This window comes from Oryza glaberrima, chromosome 1, assembly GCF_000147395.1.
Source record: "Oryza glaberrima chromosome 1, OglaRS2, whole genome shotgun sequence".
NCBI classification, from domain to species: domain Eukaryota; kingdom Viridiplantae; phylum Streptophyta; class Magnoliopsida; order Poales; family Poaceae; genus Oryza; species Oryza glaberrima.
This window is the reverse complement of record NC_068326.1, coordinates 1,717,904-1,741,542: the sequence shown is the minus strand read 5'-3', so window position 1 is coordinate 1,741,542 and position 23,639 is coordinate 1,717,904. Positions and strand designations below refer to the sequence as shown.

Here is a 23,639-nt window from a genome sequence, read left to right as displayed (position 1 = left end):
CTACTCGGGACTATAGAGGGTTGTAAACCGGGACTTAAAAAAAGGTTTGTGCAGCAGTGTGCCCTCCTTTCAATTTTTTTGTCTCCTCCAGGCTAAGCGAAAAGTCGGTGATGGTTCTGAGCAGGAGCGCGTGGTAGATGGAATTATCTTGGCACCGACTTGCAAATTTTCATAGAAAACAAATAAGTACAGATTAACTTTGGTATAACCAGCTTTACACACACAGTTCAGATATTAGCCATCTCTCGGCAAATCATCACAACTGTTTCAGGCCTTCCAACTGCTCTTAAACCGATTAAACTTCAATTTTTTTTAATGACTCACACAAGACAGTGCAAAGTTCATATTGATAGAGCAGAAAAAAAATACAAGATTACAACCCTAGGAGACCGTAACCAGGAAAAGAAAAAAGTATACCGCCTCTCACACACCGACAGCACCAAACACAAACCCAGGAAAAAGCCAGCACCGGACTGGCCGTCGCTAAGCGTGATCAATCGCCGCAAGGCCAACAAAGGAGCTACAAAAGGGATCGCCTAAAACCCAACCCTTACAACCGACACAAAACCTCACTCTATCCACATCTCAGGGATTCAGGGAGAGAGGGTGAGAGAGAAGAATGGAACCGCTCTCCCCGTAGGCCCTCCGATGTGACCAACTTGTACAAACTAGGACGTCAATAAAAGAGGAAGAGACTCTAGAACGAGCTTGCAACAGTTGTTTGGGTGGTTTCGGCAAGGGCGTTGCCTAGACGACGTCTCCAGGGAGAGAAACGACGAAAGTACCGCCGCTGCCGACCGTCGAGGTTAGAAGAATCTTGACTGGGCTTTCGCCCGACAACCCCACTAGAGGAGGTGAGACGGCACGACAATGCCCTTAGGAGGGTAGTGACGCTCGAGCGCCATCGTTGCCGGCCTGGCTGGGTTTTCACCCACCATCCACACCTACCTATCCACCGTTGACGCCCCGCTGCTCCACCGCCATCAAATCCTCTGCCGGCGCGCGCGCATCACTGCATCGATGCCCCTCGCCGGCCAGTCGCCGCATGCCGCCATCAGCAGCACCCGCTGCCATCAACCTGCCGGGACGCGCCGGCCTCCCTCTCCCTGCCGCCGGGCGTGCCGGCCTCTTGCAGGACGCGACGACCTCCCTGTCATCTCCCACAACGCCCTCCTCCTCCGCCAGCCGCTCCCACGCCTACTCCCATGTGGCTGCCGCGCCTGGCACCACACGCACAGCTCCCGCACCTACCACCGTAGCACGCATCCTCCTGTCGTGGGCTGTCGTGACTGCCAGTCGCCCACGGTCCACGGTCGCCGGTCGTCATCGTCCTCCTCCTCCCGTCCACGGTCGCCGTCCGGCCCGTCGCTCGTGCATGCCGAAGTCGTGGACACCACCTCCAGCTGCTGTCGGCGCCGGCCTCCCTCAGTCGCGCCAAACGACGACGCATCCGGCCCGTCGCCCGCCACTGCTCGCGCCGTCTCCCGCTACAGCCTCCCGTCGCCCCTCGTCGCGTCAGCTGTGTGCCCCCGACTGAATCCGTCGAGGCGGCGCTAGATCCGGTCGTGGGGACGCCGGATCCGGTCGCGGCGGCACCAGATTTGCATCTCCAAGCCGGAGACTCGCCGGCGCTGCCGCCGTCTTCACGGAGCTCCTCCTTCTCGCGCAAGAGGCGGAGCGTCGCTGGAGCTTAGCCCCGCTGCCACCATCATGACTCGCCGCCCGGCTTTCCGGGCGACGTGCTCCGGCGGCGGTGAGGCAAAGGAGAGGGGGAAGAAGGGCGGCGTCGGACGGCTAGGGTTTCGCCCCGAGCCGCCCACGTGAGGACAACGCGGAGCTCTAATGTGCTCCCTTAAACTTCAATTTGAAACAGATGAGCAACGCTAAAGACCTTTGCTGCAAAATACTGTATTTGCACCTAAGATATTCTGTTATTTGAGTTTGAACACGCAAAGGAATTGCCACGGGATGAAGTCATTCAAACCAGAGAAGGGGAGGAAAGATTAGCAGGTGGGTTAAATATTGATCATTCCTTTTCCTTGATTTTGACTTTTACATGGAGAAAAAAGGCAATGTCGGTAAATGATTCTGATTAACGGATATCGGTTGCGATCAATGGTCCAGCCTGGTGGAGTCACCTACTCACCTCTCACCATTCTGTCATCTTGTGTTTCTGGTTCTTCCGCCCTACAAGTATCAAGCGATCTTACCACTAAAAACTACTAGAGGAATATTATCTGAATCCATCACTAACACGTCCATTATTTTTAAGTTCCTTTTGAACGCAGTATAATGAATTTGTATGTAGTTGATGGACCCTTTTAGAGATGACACTTGGTGTTGTGTGAGTACTATCGGCACTCACCAGTTGACAATGCTGGTTAAACTGATTCGCGAATACCGATCGGTATGTTTTATCTACGGTTCAGCCCAAATGAGTACGAAATGGTCAAACTGATAGTATATTCATTTCGGCTGCTTATGCGCGGTAAAAGAAATGCAGAGGTTTCAACGAGTCGCGGGACAAATTACTCACCGCATGTCGCCGGCTGCAGGCGGCCACCGGGGCAGAAGCACCCGAACGCCATGGCGCCGGCGTCGTAGCGGCACTCCCCGCCGCTGCCGTTGCACGCCGCGCAGTCGCCCGGCACCGCCGCCCACTCGAGCAGAAACCCGCGCCTCACGAACCCCGCGTAGTCTCCCGCCGATCTCAGCTCCGACCATGGCAGCACGGGCACCACCGAGTACAGGCAACCCACCGTGTCCACCGCCCGCTTGGGGCCACCGGGATCATACATCCGGTTCAGGGACATGAACCACTCGCCGCCGCCGCTGAAACCGGTGCAGTTCACCGGGAGCGACCCCGTCGGCGGCGTCCGCGAGCAGTTCGCGGAGAAGAGGAGCTCCGAGTTGGCGCGGCTGACGGCGAGCAGCGAGAGCACGAGGATGCTGGACATGTTGAACCGGGTGGCGGCGCATGCTGAGCTGTCGACCAGGTTGGCATGGAAGGCCACGACGGAGCTGTTGCCGTAGTGGATGGCGAGGACGCGGAGGTAGGAGCCGTTCAGGCTGGGCGGCGTCGCGGTCGCGCCGGTGGGGTCGTCGTCGCAGGTGACGGCGAAGGTAGGGTGGCCACAGTATGCAGGCTGCCGGCCGCGCAGCCAGAACGGGTACTTGATGGTCAGGCCGCCCTATGCCGCCGGCGCGCAGCTCTCGCCGACCACCGGCTGCGCGCGTGTCGCGGTGGCAAGCAAAGTGAAGAGCGCTACCACCACTAGTAGCATATCTTATTGCTCCGTAGTTCGTATGAGATTGGAGCAAATACCAAAAGCTTGAGTAGACTATATATTTTCATGGAGAGTGTACTGTGTACAAATACAATCCGGAGGGATAGGTCTTCTACGACCGTATTTTTTCAATCTACATTAGCGTTGACCGACGAAAAATATAGCATCCGCAGCAGTACCAGCTGGCTGCGACTGCTGCGTCGCCGGAACGCCTGAAAGTCTCAAATCGCCAATTCACGTTGAATTGTATGCTTTGCTGCCGGCCTGACCAAACCACCGATCGAACAACAGGGCCTAATACGTGCATTTTCGATTTTGCCTGTTAATTTCCCTCCTTTTCTTTTATTATCTCTACTACTATAAATTCTCCTTACATTCTCTTATCCCACCACGCGCAACACATTTGTATCTCCGGTGTGTAACCACCAGATCCAATATATTATTCTCTGTAATACTTTTAGTTCATCTCTAATAATACGGCCTTCATCCGTTACAATATACTAGCATATTACACTACTGGAAAAAGCATTTTCGCTGGTGGGGGAAACGTGTCTTCCCATACAGACGGCCGGTCTTTTAAAGAAAGAGGTAGTAGTAGATACCAGCTTACTTGATTTCTTTTTGAAAGGAAAAAAAAAGGCCTTGTTTGTTACGTGATGAGTGATGACTACATCCAGCAAGAGATTCGGCTCCTACCAGTGCAATGAACTTCCATTGCAATTTGGGCCGTTCATCAACTAGGCCTTTTCCGCGTCGTTTTCTTTTGGAACAAGTTCACTTCGTGACCCTCAAAAAGTGATCGAAATCTAATCCACGGCCCTAAACCACAAAACCGTATATCTCGACCCCCCAACTTTTAAAATCGGTGCAATTTGACTCCCTAGGCGGTTTTGGAGGGAGGTTTCGCTGACGTGGCGCCTATGTGGCAGTATTGACTCGGTCTTCTTTCCATGTGGCGTTGACGTGGCGCTTACGTGACATTAGAAATAAAAAATGTGTGTGGGACCTATTTGTTATTCTCGCACAAAAATATATTGTGGGACCCACTGACATGTGGGGCCCACATGTCATACTCTATCTCTTTCTCTTCCCTTCACAAGTGTTCTCTTCCCTTCACAAGCGGCGGCGGTCGAGGGAGGCCGGTACATTAGAGCAGGCGGCGGCGGCGGCGGTCGGGGCGGTGGTCGGCGGGGCCAGATCTTCCTCCTCCCTTTCTCCCTCCCTCATCTCTTTCTCCCCTGTTTCTCTTCACGGGAGCTAGGGACAGATTCACAATGGGGACGGGGCGGGAGGGGGGGGTCTTGAGGCTCCAGTACCGCCCCTGGGACAGTGGAGACCCCCTAAGGCCCCACTAATTTTTTTCTATAGATCCATAGGATGTGGGGACTAGAGGTTCGATTTATGCTGATGTACTTTATTCAGTCCCCACTACTATTTTTTTGTTCTAGATCCGCCCCTGACGGGAGCAGCGGCGATGGACGAGGATCGGGTTTGGCGGCGGCGGCGGATGGGGGCCGGAGCGGCGGCGATGGCAGCCGCGACAGCAGCGTGGCGGCAGACATTGTCGGGAAGATCCCCCACGTCACCCTATCCATGGCGGCCACCGTCGGAAGCCACCATCTTCGCTCCCCGCCACTCCCGCGTCTCCGTAGCCCGCCGCCGTCTCCGCTTGCCCGCCTTCGTTCCGCTTGCCCGCCGTCGCCGCCTCCCTTCCGCCGCCGCGCCCGCCGTCGCCGTTGTGCTCTACACGGCCTGGTTGTGGCGGTGGTGATGGAGCCCCTTATCACCGTCGCTCGCCGCGCCGCCCATCTTCGCCTCCGTCGCTCCGGCTCCCCGCACGAACATGGCACCGCCCTTGAGCTCGAGAAAGGCAAAGTAGCCCTTCCCTTGCGTAGGTCGGCACCGGGTAGTGCGGCGAGGACGTCCTCGAGGGGAACGGCGGCGGGGGGAAACCGGCGGCGTGTCGCTGCGGCACGCGAGAGGGGAAGGATGAGTGGTTCTAGCTGTGGCTGAACGACGTGGTGGCGAGCGACCCCGACCAAGCCCCCTGCCTCGCCGAGCAGATGAGCCTCGTCTACTACCCCGTCGCCGACGACTAGCGCAACGCCGACGGCGTCATCACCAGGGTCCCCTCCTGCGCCTCCACCCGCCCTCGCTTGCCCGCCCTCCTGCCGCCGCCGGCTCCCGCATGTCGCTGCCGCCGCCACTAGCCCCCGTCAGCCGTCACACGGCCGCCGCTCGCCGAAGGGAAGAGAAAGAGAGGGGGAGGATGAAGAGAGCATGATTTATGTGGGCCCCACATGTCGGTGGGTCCCACCCACACTTTTGGTGGATGACAAATGGGTCCCACACATATTTTTTTATTTCTAACGCCAACTAAGCGCCACGTTAACGTCACGTGGAAAGAAGACTGGGTCAATACTGCCACGTAGGCGTCACGTCAGCGAAACCGCCCTCCAAAACCGTCGAGGGAGTCAAATTGCTCCAGTTTTAAGAGTTGGGGGGGGGGGGTTTCAAAATATCCGGTTTTGTAGTTTAGGGCCACGGATTAAATTTCGATCAGTTTTGAGGGTCACAAAGTGAACTTATTCCTTTTCTTTTCGGTCTCTTTTGTCAAGGCGTAAATTCTGGCCCACTCTATCTTATGGGCCTCAATTTCTATGATGGGGTCGCACCCTATTTTCTGTAGATTTGGACCGAGCCGTGCTGCCTAGTGCCCTTGGTCACCACGGCGGCGCGGCGTGTCGCTAGGATTGCGGCTGCTGCAGTCCTGCCGTCTCGCCTCGTGAGCGGCAGCAGTAAACGCCGGCCGCCAGTAGGAATGGAGGGAGTCGGTGAACAAAGCCCAGCTTCCGCCCCAAGCCGCGATGGTGGCGGTGGTTACTGGTTACTGGTTAGGATGGCGGATTGGGGATGGTGTCGCTGAAGAGAGGTTGTGAGCGATAGAGGAGATCTTGATTTGGCCAGAAGCTTATCAAGAGTTCGAAGATTGAAGAGGGGCTCCCGCTACTTTGTTTCTTCAGAGAATCAGAGAAGACCTTAAGGTAAAAGTAAATAAATTGCTCTTTGATTGTGTACTATTTTCCCTGGAAAAGTTTGGTGCTGTGAGCCTGTGACGATGGTAGTTGTCGAGCTCCTATATCAAACGAGGAAAATGTGATAATTTTGGCACTTAACTTTAAATCGTAGCCATGGATTGATCAAATTGTTGAATTGCTTATGAAGCAATTAGGGGGGATAAACGGAATTCAGAAATATCTTCGATTCAGCTTCCTTAAAGACACTACTACACTAGGCAATGCCATGAATGTGTAATGATACAATACCAAAATTTGGCTTGTGTCTTACTTTCTGTATACTGCAGATCATCTTTTTGCATGGTTGGTAGTCACTGTAGGATCGTTTGAATTCACGAGGCTTGTCTCCTCAACCCTTAGCACTTCACTAAGACCTTGTGCAGATTTGGTATTTCTAGTATAATTTGTACTTTCTGTATTCAGCTCGTGAACAGGATGATCTCTGAAAAACAGAAATAGCATAGATGAATTTCAGTGAAAATATTACCAGTCCACATCAAAGAGTGTAGAGGAAGTATCTTACAGTAATTCACTGAAATTTTGATTTGGTGGCATTTCCAGTTCATCCAAACTTCTCTCAAACATATCTAAAACCTGGGTTATTGTTGGCCGATGCATAGGTAATACTTGTACACACCACAAACCAATTAAAGTCATCTTTTTGGAAATTTGCTCAACCTCACTTGTGACTTCACAAGCTTGTAATCCGTCATCCAGAGCAAAGTGGTCATAAATCCAATCTGGAAAATACCTTGCACTTGAATTTTCAACCATTGACTTAGCATTCTTCCGGCCTCCAACCATCTCTAGCAACATCATTCCGTAACTATAAACATCTGACTTTGTTGAAACAATTCCAATGGATCGATAGATAACTTCAGGAGCGATAAATCCAATTGTTCCTCTAGCACCTGTCATTGAAAGCTTGCTCTCCTTGGTGTGGCACAGTTTGGCTAAACCAAAATCAGCAATCTTTGGGCAAAAATCCTGGTCTAGAAGGATATTCTGAGGCTTTATATCGAAATGGATGATTCGTGTGTTACACCTATGGTGCAAGTATTCTAGCCCACGGGCAATCCCGATTGCAATTTCATAAAGTTTTTCCCACCCTAGAATTTCTTTGGGATTTTCTGAATAGATATAATTGTCTAGAGAACCATTGGGCATGTACTCGTAAAGAAGAGCTCGTTTTGACCCCTCCAAACAAAACCCAAATAAGCTAACAATATTAATATGAGAGGTCCTGCCAATGCTCATAACCTCATTCACAAATTCCTCTCCATTTCCTTTTGAGTCATGCAAGAATTTCACCGCAACCAGACAACCATCTTGCAACCTTCCTTTGAATACAACACCATAACCACCTTCTCCAAGCTTGTAATTAAGAAATGATGTTATCTTTGTTACCTCTGAATACTTGTATCTTGTTGGAGCTATGGATCCATAAGATACTATGAGGGCCTCAATGTTCCTTTCGTTGGTGCTGCTAGTCTTTGTGCAAAGGAAATAGCGTAGTTTTTTCCCCTGCTTATGCCATATTAGCACATATATACATGGCAAGAGCAAGCCTGCAGCTGCTGCTGTCAAAACTGAGATTAAAACACATGTTATTTCCTTCTACAAAACCATAATGGTATACTACGACCATTTAATTTCCGATATCATTGGCTTTTCCTATTAAGGATATTATTGCTTAAAGTTTTTTTTTTGGTTATTATGGTTTATGGTTCAGTGGTATTATGGTAAATGTTTTTGACATACCTATTAGAATGGTTCTCCTGCCAGTTATCTTGCTGCCTGAAACAACACAGATTTAATCAGCAAAAGTAGTGTCAAAGAGTAGAATATTTGATGTTGTCCCAAAACAAATGAAGTATCACGTTTGAAGTTCAATATTCTTTAGATGATGTATTCTATAACCAATCACGCGCATAGTAGAAAAATAATCATCAAATAACAAATTCTTCTATTGATGAAGTGATTATCCTTAAACTAACCAGGTCTGATACAAGAAATAATTTAAGAATTGTTATAGGTCATGTTCTCTGGATGAACATATATGTGTTAAACTACTACTCTATATCATTCATTGCTTGCGTATATCAAAACTTATTGGACGAGATGTTTAGGCCCGGGGTAACTGAGAAAAAAAAAATCTGTATTCCAAACGAAGCTTGCAAGCAGAGGCTAAGCAGCTGGTGTGATGAGGAAATGGATACGACCCTACTATTTGGAATGGGTTTCTGCAAGGAAACGGCAGCTTATAAACGATCTTACCACAAATCATCCCCGGAGACACGCCGTTGGAGCATTGGCAGTCCAGCCTATCGTTGGTGACATTGACCCGGCACTGGCCACCGCTCTCCGTGCAAGTCTTGCAGTCGTCCGGCCCCGCCGTGTACTCCAGAAGAAAACCACCCTTGATGAGCCGCTCGTAGTCCTTGGCCGCCGCACCGTCGTACCCCAGCACTGGGATCATTGACACCGTGCAGCTCCCCGGCAGTTGTCTGAAATCGTCGTCAGGCTTGTACTTCCCCGCAAGCCAGGCATACGAGTTGGACGATTCATTTTTCGCACAACTCACGGACGCCCAAGAGATTGGAAGCTGCAATCGACTCTGGCTGCAGTTGTATCGGAAGACGAGCTCCCGGTTTATGGGGCTAATCTTGAACTGCGTGAGGCCGAGGTCGGAGGAGGTGTTGACAAAACTCTCGATGACGCACTGGCCGTCCGTCAGCTGCTCGTTTGTGACCATGAAGGAGCTGTTGTGGTAGAAGATGCGCTGGATTTGGTACGTCCAGAACCCGTTCTTGAGGGAAGCATTTCTATGGTCACACGTGACCTGAAAGGCTCGGAACCCGCACTCCGGCGGATGCGTGCCGGCGAGCCAGAACGGGTAGCCGATGGTAAGGTTCCCACACTTCGCCGGCTCGCAGAACGGCGACGTGGTGGTGGTCGTGTTTATGGCATCAACAGTGGAGCTAGCTATTGGGAGATTGAGCAGTAGCATGGCTAAGCAGAGCACGACAGATGCAGGGGCAGGAAACAGATGCATCTCCTGTAGTGCAAGTGATCAAGACCACGGTGTACTACTCGATCGACGCGGAGCAGATTTGGGCGACGCTAGTCGAGAAGATAATTGATGCCACGAGTATACTGAAGATGTGCAGCTGATTGAGCGTGGCTGCTACTGGCTAGTACTATATGCGGAGATGGTGCCTTATGCAGTAGAACAGCTAGTCCGAGTTGAAGGCTTTGTTATTGTTTGACGTGTGGAAACTTCCGCGTGCATATCGGTTCATTTTAGCGAAATGACACTATTGCGCGTGTGGATTGCCACTTATGGCTCAACTTGCACCGCCTGAAAAAAACTCGGAATTTGGTCTCTAAATTTGTGTGTTCAGGCCATGAATAAAACTAGAGTAGACCGTGTCGTCTGTAGACTATAGCAGTATTGACAGTTTGACACCACTTGGAAGGAGGCCGCCAACACACTGGTCCACAAGCGGTGACCGCATTCAAGGCAAGTACTATGAGCATCCAAGCACAATCTACTAGGTGCCACATAAACTAAAATAGTGAGGTGGAGGAGAGAAGAGATGAGAGAGATAAGCAGCCACCTCTCATGCAAGAGACAACCACTACACAAAATTCAAGACAAAAGGAGAGAGAGGAAGATTGGGCAAACAAACATTGGGGCTAGTGTATTAGAATTAGTATAGATGTGATATATTGTACATGTTACCTCTATATTTATTAGTTGATGATGTGGTCAAGATTAGATGAAACATCCTCCTCTTTTATAAAACTTGCCCTTAGAGCTACGGCAAGTCACGCACTAGCTCAGATCAAGACGTTAGCAGCTCTGCCTTTTAGGAAAGACAAAAAACAATTCACTAGGGCGTAATACTACTATTTTCTCTTCCTGTCTTCCATTACCTTATCGTGCTTGACTGTGCTGCATATACTCCCTCCGTCCCATAAAAAATAAATCTAGAACTGAATATGACATATTCTAGTACATCATTCTACTAAAATATGTCGCATTCGATACTAGGTTGATTTTTTATGAGACGAAGAAAGTACCTTAGAAGTTCCGACGTGGAGAAAGGCGAGCTGCCAAAGTCCGGTGTTGGTGGGTAAAACTTTTTTTTCCCATATTTGTTTCAAACTTTTTTAATAGATGCTTCGATTTTCATTATTAGTACTGACTGGTTTACCACTTGGTTCCAAGTTGCCACCATATTTTGGAGGTTCATGTAGACTAAGCGCGTGCACTGTTGGATACTTGCTTAAATGGATGAGCTCATGAATGAAGATACTTGATCAAATGGATAAGCTCACGAACGAACTTACCAGACTTCTGCGGCGGCGGCCGGCGGCGGCCATGTCAAGAGGAAACCATCACTGATGAGCTGCTCGTAGCTGCTCGCGTTTGCCTCGCCATCTCTACCCCTCACCGGCACGATCACGGCGTCGCAGCCCTCTAGTAAGTGTACAGACTCGTTGTAACTCTCCTCGAGGCGAGCGAACGTGTTGTTGCTTCATTTCGTCTCGACGAGACCGAGGAGACGCCGCACCGCCGCCGTCGGAGGCTTGGTGCAGTTGTAGAAGATAAGATTATGGTTGACACGGCTAATCGAGAATGGCCAACCGAAGCTTGGAGGAGGTATTGGACCTCGGGACATGGCAGCCACTGGAGTTGTCGAAGTCGTCCATCTTTCGGACATCGGTGACAAGCAAGGAGCTGTTGCTGTAGAAGATGTCGATGATCTGGAACTGAACTGCCGGTTCTTCTGAGGGTAACCGAGATAAGGGCGGCGAAGAGGGACGGGATTGTGAAAGAGTATATAATAATGAATTAATATCATGTGCTTAAAGAAGCTAACTCATCTTATTGTGACTTGTTACTATCTATTCGCTCGTCTATAGGACATGGTTAGCTGGTCTCCAACCGCTGTGGTTTTCTTGTTTGAAATGGCAGGAGGAAAGAATCAAAGAGATGCCAATAAACGTGTTCGTAATAGTTCTAATAATAGTTTCAGGGAGGCTGGGAGGGTGAACTTACCAGAAGATGTCACTGGCAGGTCCCATGTTACGAGGAAGCCTCCACGCACGAGCTCCTCATACCTGCTGGCGTTCGCCTTGCCATCAGGCGGCACCAGCACCGGCACGAAGACGGTGCTGTTGCTGCTGCAGCCTTCCAAATAGTACTTGTCGTAGTCGCTCTCCCCGTCGAAACGCCCTCCCAGGCGAGCAAACGTGTTGTTACCGCATCTCGTCTCCACGAGCCCCAGTTGTTGCTGCTGCTCCGCCGGCGGCGCCTTGGTGCAGTTGTAGAAGACGAAGTTGAGATTGGAAGGGCTGATTGTAAACGTGAGGGGAAGCTTGGCGAAGGTGTTAAATACTGGGAGACTGCAGTCGGTGGAGCTATTCAGGCGAGCGAATCTATGGACATCAAAGACGAGCAGAGTACGGTCCCCATATGATATGTTGATGATATCAAACCCCCGCTGTCCACAGAGCTTCGAAGAGTTGCGACGCCGTTGGAGCTATTGCAAGATACCTGGAAATCCAGAGGACCACACGGCTTATCCGCCTGGCCCTGGGTGATCCAGAACGGAGAGGAGATATTCAGGTCGCCGCATTTCTGGCTGCCCAGGCAGCCTCCTCCTCCTTCCTCCTCGGCTCCCCTCGCCGCCGCGGCGAGCATCAGCGGTAACCAGTACAAGGCGAAAAAGCAGGTAGGGGCCATTGGACTATTGGAGGTTGGAGCATGAGATGAGATTCGGAAGATCTGTACTAATAACGAACAGGGAGTTCATAAATTATTGAATCACGATCGATGACGCGTTGTGTACTGGTGACGCAAGTCTGACCTTTTCTTCGATCACGTTGGTTTAGGCCGTGTTTAGATGCAGGGGCAAAAAGTTTTGGTATGTCACATCGGAACATCGGATATACAGATACTTTGAAGTATTAAACATAGACTAATAACAAAACAAATTACAGATTCTACCTGTAAACTGTGAGACGAATTTATTAAACCTAATTAATCTGTTATTAGCAAATGGTTACTGTAGCACCATATTGCCAAATCATGGAGCAATTAAGCTTAAAAGATTCGTCTCGCAATTTACACGCAATCTGTGTAATTAGTTTTTTTATCTATATTTAATACTCCATACATGTGTCCAAACATTCGATGTGTCAGGGTGAAAAGTTTCTTCGTGAGAACTAAATATTTGCGCCATGGGAATTGGAAATATCTCATGTTTTCTTTCTTTTTTTTAAGGAAATCTCACCTGTCTTCGAAACGAGAAACGGAGACCTTGAGATGGGGTGCCTGAATTTAAACAAGATCACTCCATGTACTAATCTTTTTTTTTTACAAAACTCTTACAAACAATAATCTCAATCGTTTAAGGGAGTAGCTATATTTATGGCGTCATATTTTTCACCAAAAAATGGTCGGCATGTATTTACATTGTAAGCTCCTAAATTACATATGTAATTTTAGTTTATTTACGATGTCTCAAAATCTATTAACTTATTAAAGGAATTAGCATGGTGGCCCGCAGATTACGCGGCTAGCATCGTTGTATTTTCTCTCATATAATAGCATATATGTTTTCTCAAATTATTATTAAAATATATTAAAATGACAACATAATTTTAAATTTTGTACTAACTTTACGAAACTATTAATGTGTAATATTCATATTGTATTTTATATACGTGTTAGTTATTAATTATTTTTAATATCAAATTTTAGTTATTTCTAAATTATATTCCTATATGGACTCTAGAGTCTAGACTTGTTTTTCAATATTTTTTTAATTCAGAATTTTCGTTATCTGTAAATTGTATTTCTATATAGACTTTAGGCTCTTATTTCAATATTCTTTAATGTGTTATTTTGAATTTTAGTTACTTCTAAATTGTATTTCTATATTGACTTTAGACTCTTATTCCCATGTTTTTTTATTAATTTAGAATTTTAGTTATTTCTAAATTGTATTTTTATACGGACTCTAAACTCTACTTTTAATTTTATTATGTTTATTCCGAATTCTCCACGTTCACTCTCACGGCCTAGAAATTCTCATATTAATCGGAGAAAAAGAAAAAGGAGTCCATTAGAAACACAATTTAGAAATAGTTGAAATACGGAATTAAAAAAAATAAGGAGTATTAAAAGAGGAGAGTAGAGTCAATATAGAAATATAATTTATAAATAACTGAATTTTAGAATTAAAAAATAAAGAATATTGGAAGAATAGTATAGAGTCCATATAGAAATACAATTAAGAAATAATAGGAATTCGGAATTAAAAATAAGGAATATTAGAAGTAAAGTATAGAGTCAATTTAAAACTAACTAAAATTTGGACATAAAACCCTTTAGACTGTACTTCCAAAATCAACGAAGACGTTTAACTATCTACTAGTGTAGATCCTATAATTCAAAGATATATTAGATTCATGTGAAATATAATATACCATTTGACTACGTGAGGAATATCGCTATGCTTAGTGCATGCGTTGGAAAATAGTTGAGAGACTTAAAATGGACTTTTTCCGTCTAAAAAATTTCCACATGCGGGCCAAGCTCTCTGTAGGCCGACGGTGCAAGAATGCCGGCCTTCTGCTTATCACTCGTTATCTGGGCCAGCTGTATTTAATCGGACGGCGGAGAGGAACATAACACAGCCAATTCCTCTCGATGGATGGCGGCTGATTCCTGCCTCGCCGCCGCCGCCGCCGCCGGCGGCCTCTCCCGTCGGCGAACTCCCTCGAGGTTTTGGTGGCTCTCGTCTCGCCTCTTGCTTGGTTTACACGCTCTTAAGGGTGTATTGTTGCAACGAGACGGCGGCCGCCGGCGGGTAGGTTTTACTTTACCCATCTGCCGCCTCCGTCTCTTCAGCGCGACACTGCTGCTGTCGTCGAGGGAATCAGGGAATCGGATTTCAGCAGCGTTGGCCAGATCGACCTCGCCGATGAGACCAATACCGATAGTGTAATGCTTTTGCAGGTAGGGGTTGTGAGGGAAGCAGGACAACCGCCGTCTCCTCGTGTGACAAGAAGGGGCGGACGAAGGTGGTGTGCTTCTGCAACAAACTTCCAGATTGGGCTGGCTACAGATGAACCCAGGTACGTAATTGGTTCTTGGTGAGGAGTTGAGGAGACCTATCTGTTGAACTGAATTGTGCACCTCTGCTGAAAATAACTTTTCCAAAGTTGCCACACAGGCTGTTAAGCTTTTCAGGGTGAGTTTAGTTGTTGCATATAGTTGGTTGAAGGATTGAACACACTGTACTAAGATTTTGGTTGATGATAATGCACTGGTGCAATTCGATTGGGGTGAGTAATAAATTCTATGGCTTAACAAAAACATACTTCCATTCATTTGCTTTAGTTGAGTGGCGGAACATATATAGAATGCATCATCCCAAACGAAAATTCTTTGTTAAGAATAAGATGAAAAATATGATGGCGCTGTAGGACATGAAAGGATTGGCTTAGGGGGCATCTCCAATTCGTTGATGTTCTTCTCCAGCATTTCTATGACCTTACTCATTGAAGGACGGATTTCTGGGGCCGTTTGTATGCACCACAGGCCAACTAGTGTGATCTTTCTTGCAATCTCTTCATTCTCACACATGACTTCATTCCTTTGTAAGTCTTTCACTAAATCATCATAAATCCAGTTGGGGAAATATGCACTAGAATTATCAGTGTTTGCTTTAACATTTTTCCTTCCTTCTACCATTTCTAACAGCATCATTCCGTAGCTGTAAACATCTGACTTAGTTGACACAACCCCAAAACCTCTCGAAAATACTTTTGGCGCAATGAAACCGATGGTACCTCTTGCTTCAGCCATTGAGAGGACACTGTCCTTGAGGAGACACAGTTTCGCCAATCCAAAATCTGCAATTTTAGGACAGAAGTCTTCATTAAGAAGGATGTTGTTAGGCTTGATGTCAAAATGGATGATGCGGGTGCTACAACCCCGATGCAAATATTCCAATCCTCGTGCAACGCCAATTGCTATTTTCTGTAAACTTTCCAATGCAATAGCTGACTTCAAAATTTCAGAATAGATATACTTCCCCAATGAACCATTAGCCATGTACTCATAAACGAGGGCTCGCTTCGATCCTTCTAAACAAAATCCAAGTACATTGACAATGTTGACATGAGATGTCCTACCAATACTAGTAACCTCATTTAGGAATTCCTCTCCATTGCCTTTAGTCCCTTTTAGAAGTTTCACCGCAACCATGCGCCCATCTTTTAGATTACCCTTGAATACAGTACCAAACCCACCTTCTCCTATTTTTTCCTTGAAACATTTCGTTATTTTCTTCAGATCTGAGTACCTGTACCTTTTGGGAGTCAGAGACTGATATCTTTTTAATACTTCTTCTGCATTTGATTCATTTCCAGCGTACTTGCCGCGAATGTTAAAACCGAGCCTTTGCTTCCGTCGGTGCATTATCCAAACAAGGCATGTAAAAAATAAACCAGCTGTAGCAGACGTGGAAGCTGGAAAGTTTTACAAAAAATAAGTGAATGCTTGTACTGTAAGATATCTAATTGTGAGTGAAAAAAAAATCTTGAAAATGTTGTGACACCAACATATTAATTGAGCAAAGTGTCCTAAGATACGAGATTTATCAATCTGAGACTAAAGCAATGGCATTAGAAAAGTCATTTCATAATCATGATAGAGCTTGGAAAATGAATTGAGGTACCAACAGCTGAATCATGTTATTATGTAATGTTTACATAATTTATTCACCAACGAAAGGCATACCTATGAAAATTAACCTCCTATGGAGCTTCCTATCACTCTTATCTGCAACAAATTACAGTTTAATCAATTGAAATGTGAAAAAGAATGCAAAGGATACCAATTGAAGGAAACAATAGGTGCTCACATTCTTTTTATCTGTAATGTTTGATGGTTCACGTTTTTGTGTAGTTAATAGTTTTTTTTTTTTTTTGGAAGGGAACGTAGTTACAGTTATTATTGATGTATGCCGTGCTCAGATCTTATTCATGTATAAAAGCACCTATAACTTAAAAGGATCGTGAACAGTATATATAACCGCATCAAAATCAACGATGGCTACTTTCTGGCAGAGATAAACGCAGCAACAACAAGCTGGCTGGGGACATCACAGTATATCACGTAAAAGAGAATCGTCTGGAAGTGGAAAAAGAAATGAATTGGAGGTTCTGAACTCTAAATTCTGAAACCTAATGAGGAGGGGCGTCTCTTTGGAGAAATTAAGCACCATCCTGTCTTCAGTAAACGTAGAGGTGCAGTTTTGTAATTTGAACTTCCAGCAAAAAAAAAAAAAAAAAAACCAAGGTGCAAGGGTAATTGCAAGAAAGCTAATCAGCTCAGGCCTCAGGGAAGAAGCCAACGTGTCTGATATTAGGAATATATATGAGCATCATCCCCTACTAGCCGATGGGGTTATGGGGACATCTGAAATTCGGGCACTGCCTAAGTGATAAAGTATGAACATGCATCTCAATGGACATGTAAAATGCATAGTAGTATTCATTATCACGCCAATGCAAAGGTAGCGCTTCTTACCAGATGGATGAGTTGAGGTCGAATTGGAGCAGAGCAACCCGTCGGGGCAGAAGCACTGGAACGAAAGCTGTACGAACCTGCACTCCCCGCCTCTCCTTCTGCACTCATCGCAGTCTTGATCTCCCATTACCGACCTCATCCATTCCAAGACGAACCCATCTCTGATCAATTGCTCGTAGTGTCCACTCACCGGCTTTATTCCATCATAGTACCCACGCACCGGCAAGCTGAAAGAGTTGCAGTTACCTGGAACCCCGGACGGTGGTGTGATGTTCCACTTGTCGGAGATGTAAGCTCCCATCGTCCGGTTTCCGCATGGCCGTTGCAGCTGCTCAACGTGTTCAGGAATCGAGCAGTTATAGATGAATGCGAGATACTTGTTGGTGTTGCTGATGATGAACGGGTAGGGACTGAGGCTGGATGTCACGTTGAAATCCGGGACGGGGCAGTCGGCGTCGCCGGCGAAGGTGGTCTCTACGGCCGCCACCAGCGAGTTATTCTCGTAGAATATACTCTCGACGCGGTACAGGTGATCCCGGAACGTCCTGCTGAGGTACGCGCGGCCGGTTCGGTTGTCGCAGGTGAGGTCCAACACCGGGTAGCCGCAGGACACCGGCTGCACGCCGCTGAGCGAGAAGGGGTAATTGATGGTCAGGTTCCCGCATCTCGCCGGCGTGCAGCTTGTGTTGTTGTTGCTGCTGATCACGTTGCCGGTGGCTGTTGCGACGTGCAGCAAGGAAGCTGCTACGATCATGGCTGGTAACAACTGGCAGGCCATCTCAAGGTTTGGTAAGGACTAGAGATTGGAGTGATTTGTTTCTTTCTGGCTGGATGAGAAGAGGATCGGTTTTACATTCTGATCTCTCCAATGCGGATCCGAATGCGTCGTGTTATTCATTCCATGGAATTGATTTTCAAGTCCGGTTTTGCTGGAACTTTTGATCACCAAATACTAGTAGCTGATGTAATGATGTATCATGTCATTTTATTACCAACGCATACTGGCCCATCTTTGGACGAATTAACTGTCCTGCGCGTGGAATTTGCTGACCGATGTATGGTTCAGACTTAAGAGAAACGCCCTCGGAAGAGGGCAACGTACTTGTAAGGTCTAGTACTCTAGTCTAATTCTCCAAAGAAGAATGAAGCCTTAACTGATTAGAAAATCATCATTTCGCAATCCAGACTACTCGTCATTACTTCCTTAACTATATAAACATTATACAAGTGGTTGAGGCGGTAATTCTGAAAAAAAAAATAATTACAAATGCACGGCTGCAGAGAGGATAAGACAACATACTAGTAGCTTCTTTTTGAGCCAGGAAGACATAATAGCTTGGATTTTTTTTTAAAGTAAATTTCACAAATCTACATATACTTTGATTAAATTATCGTAAAACTACTGATTTAAGGTGATGTATCATAAAATTACATATTTAACAATAAATTTATCACAAAACTATAGATTTACTGATGAAATTATCACAAAAACTATATATTTTGAGGTTTAAATTCTTAGCACTAATGCTATGTTTGAGTTATATAAGACTAAGTTTTGTGATTAAATTGATATTAAACCTATAGTTTTGTAATAATTTCATTAGTAAATTAGTAGTTTTGTGATACTTAGCCTTAAACCTGAATTTATGTAATAAATTTAGTGCTAAATCTATAGTTTTGTGATATATCATGTTAAATTGTAGTATTGTGATATTAGTTAAAATACCTTTAGTTTTATGAAATTTACTTTTTTTTTTCGCTCAATAGCTTTTGGATTTACGGTCCCTACCTAACTTGTGTTCCATTGGGTCAAAATGGCCGGCCTATCAAGTGAACTTCCAGGCCCATTAACATTTTCGTATTTCGATACTGGACGCCTTTCATGATGGGCCTAGCCCACCTCTTGGGAGCTTGGGCACAACGGCCTTCACAGCCAATGCGTAGTGACCCACAGAAGCCGTATAGATGCGCCCGGCGAGCGGCGGCGGGCGGCCGCCGTGGCCATGACCGGCCGCAGTGCAGTCGCAGGTGTAAACGCCGATCTCGCGGCCTTAGCCACGAAGGGAGTCGCCGAACAAAGGATAGTCCCCACCCTGGCCGGCTCGGTGATGGCGGCAGTTAGATCGGCGGATGGGGAATTGCGGCAGCGGCAGCGCCGGCAGGGGAGGCTGCTACTGTTGTACATACACGAGTAGCCCCGGCACGCTGGGCCGAAGCTTATCGAGGTCGAAGAGAGGTGCCCGCTTCATCTCCAGAGGAGACAGTAAGTAACCTACCCCTTTGGCCTTTGCTCGAGTGCTAGATTCTCTCACAAATTGCTGTGATTTCGCTAGTTTGGACACTCATAGATCTAATTGGGGCAATGTAGCATATGTTAATTTATCCATTGAATTGTTTCCAATATGTCAATTTCTGAAGGAAATAATGGGCATACTTCAGAAGCGATTGGACCCCGGGGGCTTGAATTTCCGGATAGATCCATAGAAAATTAAATAAGTTGAGATTGAAGTTCTTCGTTTCAAACATACTTTGATGAAATTTGGAGCATATTTTCTTATTCCTTTTGGAGTCTTAGTATGTAAGAGTAAGACTGACTGCAATTCAAGATATTCATAACCTTGTCTTTCTAAAATAATAAGGAAACCAGAGTAGCTTCAGCCTTCTTGTTTAGCTGCCTTCAACAACAAGACTACAGCTAAGAGATGTTAAGCCAAAACGCCAAATTTCGATGGTTTTGTGTTAATTTCTGAATACTGAAGGTCATCTTTTTCACAGAGTTGGTAGTCGTTGTAGGAATTCTGAATTCACAAGGCTAATCTCTTCAACATTCAGTATTTCACTAACAGCATGTGCTTTGTCAGTAGCAGAGCTTGTGCTTTCTGCATTTAACTTGTGAACCGGATGTTCTCTGCAAAAAGAAATGGCATCGGTGAATTTCATGGAGAATGCTTGTACCAAACAGCACAAAAAAGTGGGAAGATAATGAGGTGTCTTACAGTGATTCACAGAAGCTTTGCTTTGGAGGCATGTCCAGTTCGTCTAAAGCTTTCTCAAACATATCTAAAACCTGGGTTATTGTTGGGCGATACATAGGTAATACTTGTACACACCACAAGCCAATTAAAGTCATCTTTTTGGCGATTTCCTCAACCTCACTTGTGACTTCACAAGCTTGCAATCCATCACCTTGATAAAAATGGTCATAAATCCAATCTGGGAAATATTTTTCACTAGAGTTTTGAACCATTGATTTCACATTTTTCCGGCCTCCAATCATCTCAAGCAACATCATTCCGTAACTATAAACATCTGACTTTATTGAAACAACCCCAAAAGACCGATACAAAACTTCAGGAGCAATGAATCCAATTGTTCCTCTAGCACCAGTCATTGAAAGCTTGCTCTCCTTGGTACAACACAATTTAGCTAAACCAAAATCGGCAATCTTTGGGCAAAAATCCTGGTCTAGAAGGATATTTTGAGGCTTGATATCAAAATGCACGATTCGTGTATTACAACCATGGTGTAAGTATTCTAGCCCACGAGCAATCCCAATTGCTATATCATAGAGCTTTTCCCATCCTAAAGTTTCTTTGGGATTTTCTGAGTAAATGTAATTATCCAGAGAACTGTTGGGCATGTAGTCATATATAAGAGCTCGTTTTGAGCCCTCCAAACAAAATCCAAATAAGCTAACAATATTAACATGTGATGTCCTGCCAATGCTCATTACCTCGTTTACGAATTCTTCCCCATTTCCTTTGGAATCATGCAAGAATTTCACAGCAACCAGACGACCATCTTGTAGTTTTCCTTTGAAAACCACACCATAACCACCTTCTCCAAGCTTATTACTCAGTAATGATGTTATCTTTGCTACCTCTGAATACTTGTATCTTTTTGGAGCTAGGGATCCGTATGATACTATTAATTTCTCAATGTTCCTTTCATTTCTGCTGCGAGTCTTGTTGCATAGGAGATAGCACAATATTTGCCCCTTTCTATGCCATATCAGCACATAAGCACATGGAAAGAGCAGGCTTACAGCTACTGAAATCAAAACTGAGAAAAAAAAAGAGAGAAGTTATATTCTTTTTCAAAATCATAAGTCGTATTATTGAAATCAATAGTTTGATTTTTTTTAATAAAGAACTAATTAAAAAGCATAAGGGCGGCAAAAGTAGGACTACGGTAGGCCATAAATTTTGCTCCATATCTGACACAATTTTGAGGGTTGCTTGTTTTTAACATTCATCAATTGAAATAAAACATAAATGATTATAGCAGGGTAGATTTTAAAAAGTTTTTTGTTATATAAAATAACTACTCCGTTTGTTCTACTTTAGTTGTCACTTTGGACATCAACATAGTCTTCAATTCACACATATGACCACTACATTTGTAGTTATATGCTAGTACGAAATACTGAACTACACTGATATGAAAATAAAAATTGTGGCCAGTCCACTGGTGTCATTTTCATGTGAGTAACTGTATACATTAGTGACTGCAATTTTTAAGGGGAAACAGGGATGGTTAGATATGAAAGAAGAATACAATTTTACATACCTATTAGCGTTTTCTTCCTGCCATTCCTCTTGCTATCTGGAATGGAACAGAATATTAATCGTCAACACATTTTGAGTAAAACTATATTTATGATTTCGTTAAAGAAATAAATGAAGAATAAACGAAGAATGTGTGAGAAACTTTAATATTTTGAAGATGAATGATGGGAAATATGTTGCAAGATGAGCAATTTTACAGTTTTTTAGGAGGTACAATGAGGTACCACCTTTTTTATACCAAATTTATAATAAAAAAAAGTGGTACCTCATCTTATTTAAAAAAAAAATCAACAACGTTATTTATTAAAAACAGATGGAGTGATAGCAAGCAGATGACATAAAGGAGACGATCATTGTTCAACGAATCCAACTTCTATATGGTCCAGTTGACAGCTTTATTGTTTGTCGTTTGAATCTTCCGTGTCTTCGGTTGATTTCAAAGGGCACTGATTTCTTCGGTGCTGATTGTGACATTAAAAACATTACTTGACTTGATTTGTTAAGGTAGTGACAGAAAACAGCGTGCGAAATGGCTAACTGTGACTGTAAAATCTTGACTATTCACAAGATTTTTACGGCCGTATTGTCTACTCGTCTCTCTCTCTATATACTCCTGTAACATATATGTACGTAGGAGTACTTTATACATACGTATGTACCATTAAAGTGGTTTCGTGGCCGAGGGCCAAAGGCATGCGAGATGCGAAGTACTCACCGCCTGCAACGCAGCTCATGGGGTTGTGGACGCCGTTGGGACATTTGCACGAGAACCCCATGCCGTCGCTGCTGTACTCGCATTGCCCGCCACTCGCCGAGCACTTCTGGCAATCACCCGGCGCCAGCATCCACTCGAGCAGAAGCCCTCGCCTCATGCTCGCGACGTAGTCCCCGTCCTGCAACCCAAGAACCGGCACGACGGACATGGAGCATTCCGGCAGCAAGAGGCGAGGGCGGCCGTCGCCGAGGAAGACGAACGACTCGTCGGGGCTGCAGGGCATACGGCGGAACCCCTGCGGCGGAGGCGGCGGCCGCCGCTTCGTGGTGGTGCAGTTGTGGACGAACACGAGCTCCTTGTTGGCCCTGCTGATGAGGAATGGCCCCATGACGAAGCCGATGGAGATGTTGAACCACGGCACCGGGCAGCCGCTCTCCAGCGGGAGGCTCCTGTCGACGACGACCACGGAGGAGTTGCCGGTGAAGATGCGGACCACCTGGTAGGTCTGGAAGAAGCTGTGTGCCACGAACGCTTCGCCGCCCCTGCACTGGAGCTGGAACGACGGCGGCCCGCACGGCGGCCGGCCTGGCTCGTCCAGCCAGAACGGGGGATTGACGGTGAGGTTGCCGCATGTCGCCGGCTCGCAGTCGGCGTGCGCGTGGTGGCAGAGAAGGAGCAGCAACGAGGCCAAGACTAGCTGCGGTGAGGTTTGATGCATGATCAATCTGCAGATTAGCTGACGAAATTCTGAAGGACAACTGGAAAAAAAACACGATGTAGGACTGTACTCCAATATAGCCGACGATCGATCGAGTCTGACACGCTGATTGGTACTCTTTTTTTTTTTTTTGTGGGGGCTGATTGGTACTCTTTTGACCAGGGTTCATTTTGTCGTCGATGGGGAATCACTGTAGACCCGGCTTTAGCGAGACCTCTCATCTCACCATCTCGGGCAAAATTACACCACGAGAAATCCAAATCTAAATATCTTTTCACTGAATTTGAAGCAGTTTGAACAGAATTCAAACAATTTAAAGAAATTCATCCAAAATTTTTGGTCTATTTGAACAGGAGCTCTGAGATAGCACGATCTGGTGAGATACCGATGATACCAAAGCGAGTTTTCGACCATGGATACGACTCATCTTATCCATCCCAGAGAAAAGTCTCAACATATTGGACCATGGTTTCGTTGATTAGCCTTTTATGCGAGGACTGTGGATGAGGCGCCGGTTACGGTCGTTGGCGAGGGAAGTGGAACTAGTGTGACTGACGACGAGGCAACGGAGAACTGAGCTCCAGCGGGCGTCATGGTCAGGTCAGCGGGATTCGCCATGGACCGTCCAAACTGGGCCCTATTGTTCGTATGGGCCGTTT

General features: G+C 46.1%; 3 protein-coding genes and 2 long non-coding RNA genes across 8 annotated transcripts; 2 read left to right on the top strand and 3 right to left on the bottom strand.

The window, feature by feature from the left end:
* Positions 1-6,534: 6,534 nt before the first annotated feature.
* On the bottom strand, positions 6,535-11,385 carry LOC127761704 (LEAF RUST 10 DISEASE-RESISTANCE LOCUS RECEPTOR-LIKE PROTEIN KINASE-like 2.4). 3 transcript variants are annotated; one of them, XM_052286039.1, is made up of 4 exons: positions 8,642-11,385; positions 8,126-8,161; positions 6,888-7,944; positions 6,535-6,806 (listed from the first exon to the last, which is right to left on the bottom strand). In XM_052286039.1, the coding sequence occupies exons 1-4, from the start codon at positions 9,417-9,419 to the stop codon at positions 6,653-6,655; spliced, it is 2,025 nt and encodes a 674-aa protein (XP_052141999.1). In that variant the 5' UTR covers positions 9,420-11,385; the 3' UTR covers positions 6,535-6,652. The 3 variants fall into 3 exon arrangements, with proteins under 3 accessions (XP_052141999.1, XP_052142008.1, XP_052141990.1); XM_052286048.1 differs by having other exon boundaries at positions 6,888-7,941; XM_052286030.1 differs by having other exon boundaries at positions 6,888-7,953; positions 8,642-11,384.
* A 2,690-nt stretch (positions 11,386-14,075) lies between these two features.
* Positions 14,076-14,972, top strand: LOC127761742 (uncharacterized). Its single transcript, XR_008015283.1, has 3 exons — positions 14,076-14,254; positions 14,404-14,728; positions 14,870-14,972. It is a non-coding gene; the product is annotated as an uncharacterized LOC127761742 (long non-coding RNA).
* Positions 14,742-17,817, bottom strand: LOC127761725 (LEAF RUST 10 DISEASE-RESISTANCE LOCUS RECEPTOR-LIKE PROTEIN KINASE-like 2.4). Of its 2 annotated transcripts, XM_052286059.1 has the most exons (3): positions 16,980-17,817; positions 16,188-16,229; positions 14,742-15,916 (listed from the first exon to the last, which is right to left on the bottom strand). In XM_052286059.1, the coding sequence occupies exons 1-3, from the start codon at positions 17,755-17,757 to the stop codon at positions 14,835-14,837; spliced, it is 1,902 nt and encodes a 633-aa protein (XP_052142019.1). In that variant the 5' UTR covers positions 17,758-17,817; the 3' UTR covers positions 14,742-14,834. The 2 variants fall into 2 exon arrangements, with proteins under 2 accessions (XP_052142019.1, XP_052142025.1); XM_052286065.1 differs by lacking the exon at positions 16,188-16,229.
* A 1,091-nt stretch (positions 17,818-18,908) lies between these two features.
* Positions 18,909-19,595, top strand: LOC127755344 (uncharacterized). Its single transcript, XR_008013001.1, has 2 exons — positions 18,909-19,242; positions 19,398-19,595. It is a non-coding gene; the product is annotated as an uncharacterized LOC127755344 (long non-coding RNA).
* Positions 19,596-19,717: 122 nt separating this feature from the next.
* On the bottom strand, positions 19,718-23,344 carry LOC127755325 (LEAF RUST 10 DISEASE-RESISTANCE LOCUS RECEPTOR-LIKE PROTEIN KINASE-like 2.1). Its single transcript, XM_052280984.1, has 4 exons — positions 22,263-23,344; positions 21,549-21,584; positions 19,976-21,041; positions 19,718-19,887 (listed from the first exon to the last, which is right to left on the bottom strand). Exons 1-4 carry the CDS (start codon positions 22,978-22,980, stop codon positions 19,749-19,751), a joined length of 1,959 nt encoding a protein of 652 aa, XP_052136944.1. The 5' UTR covers positions 22,981-23,344; the 3' UTR covers positions 19,718-19,748.
* Positions 23,345-23,639: the final 295 nt, after the last annotated feature.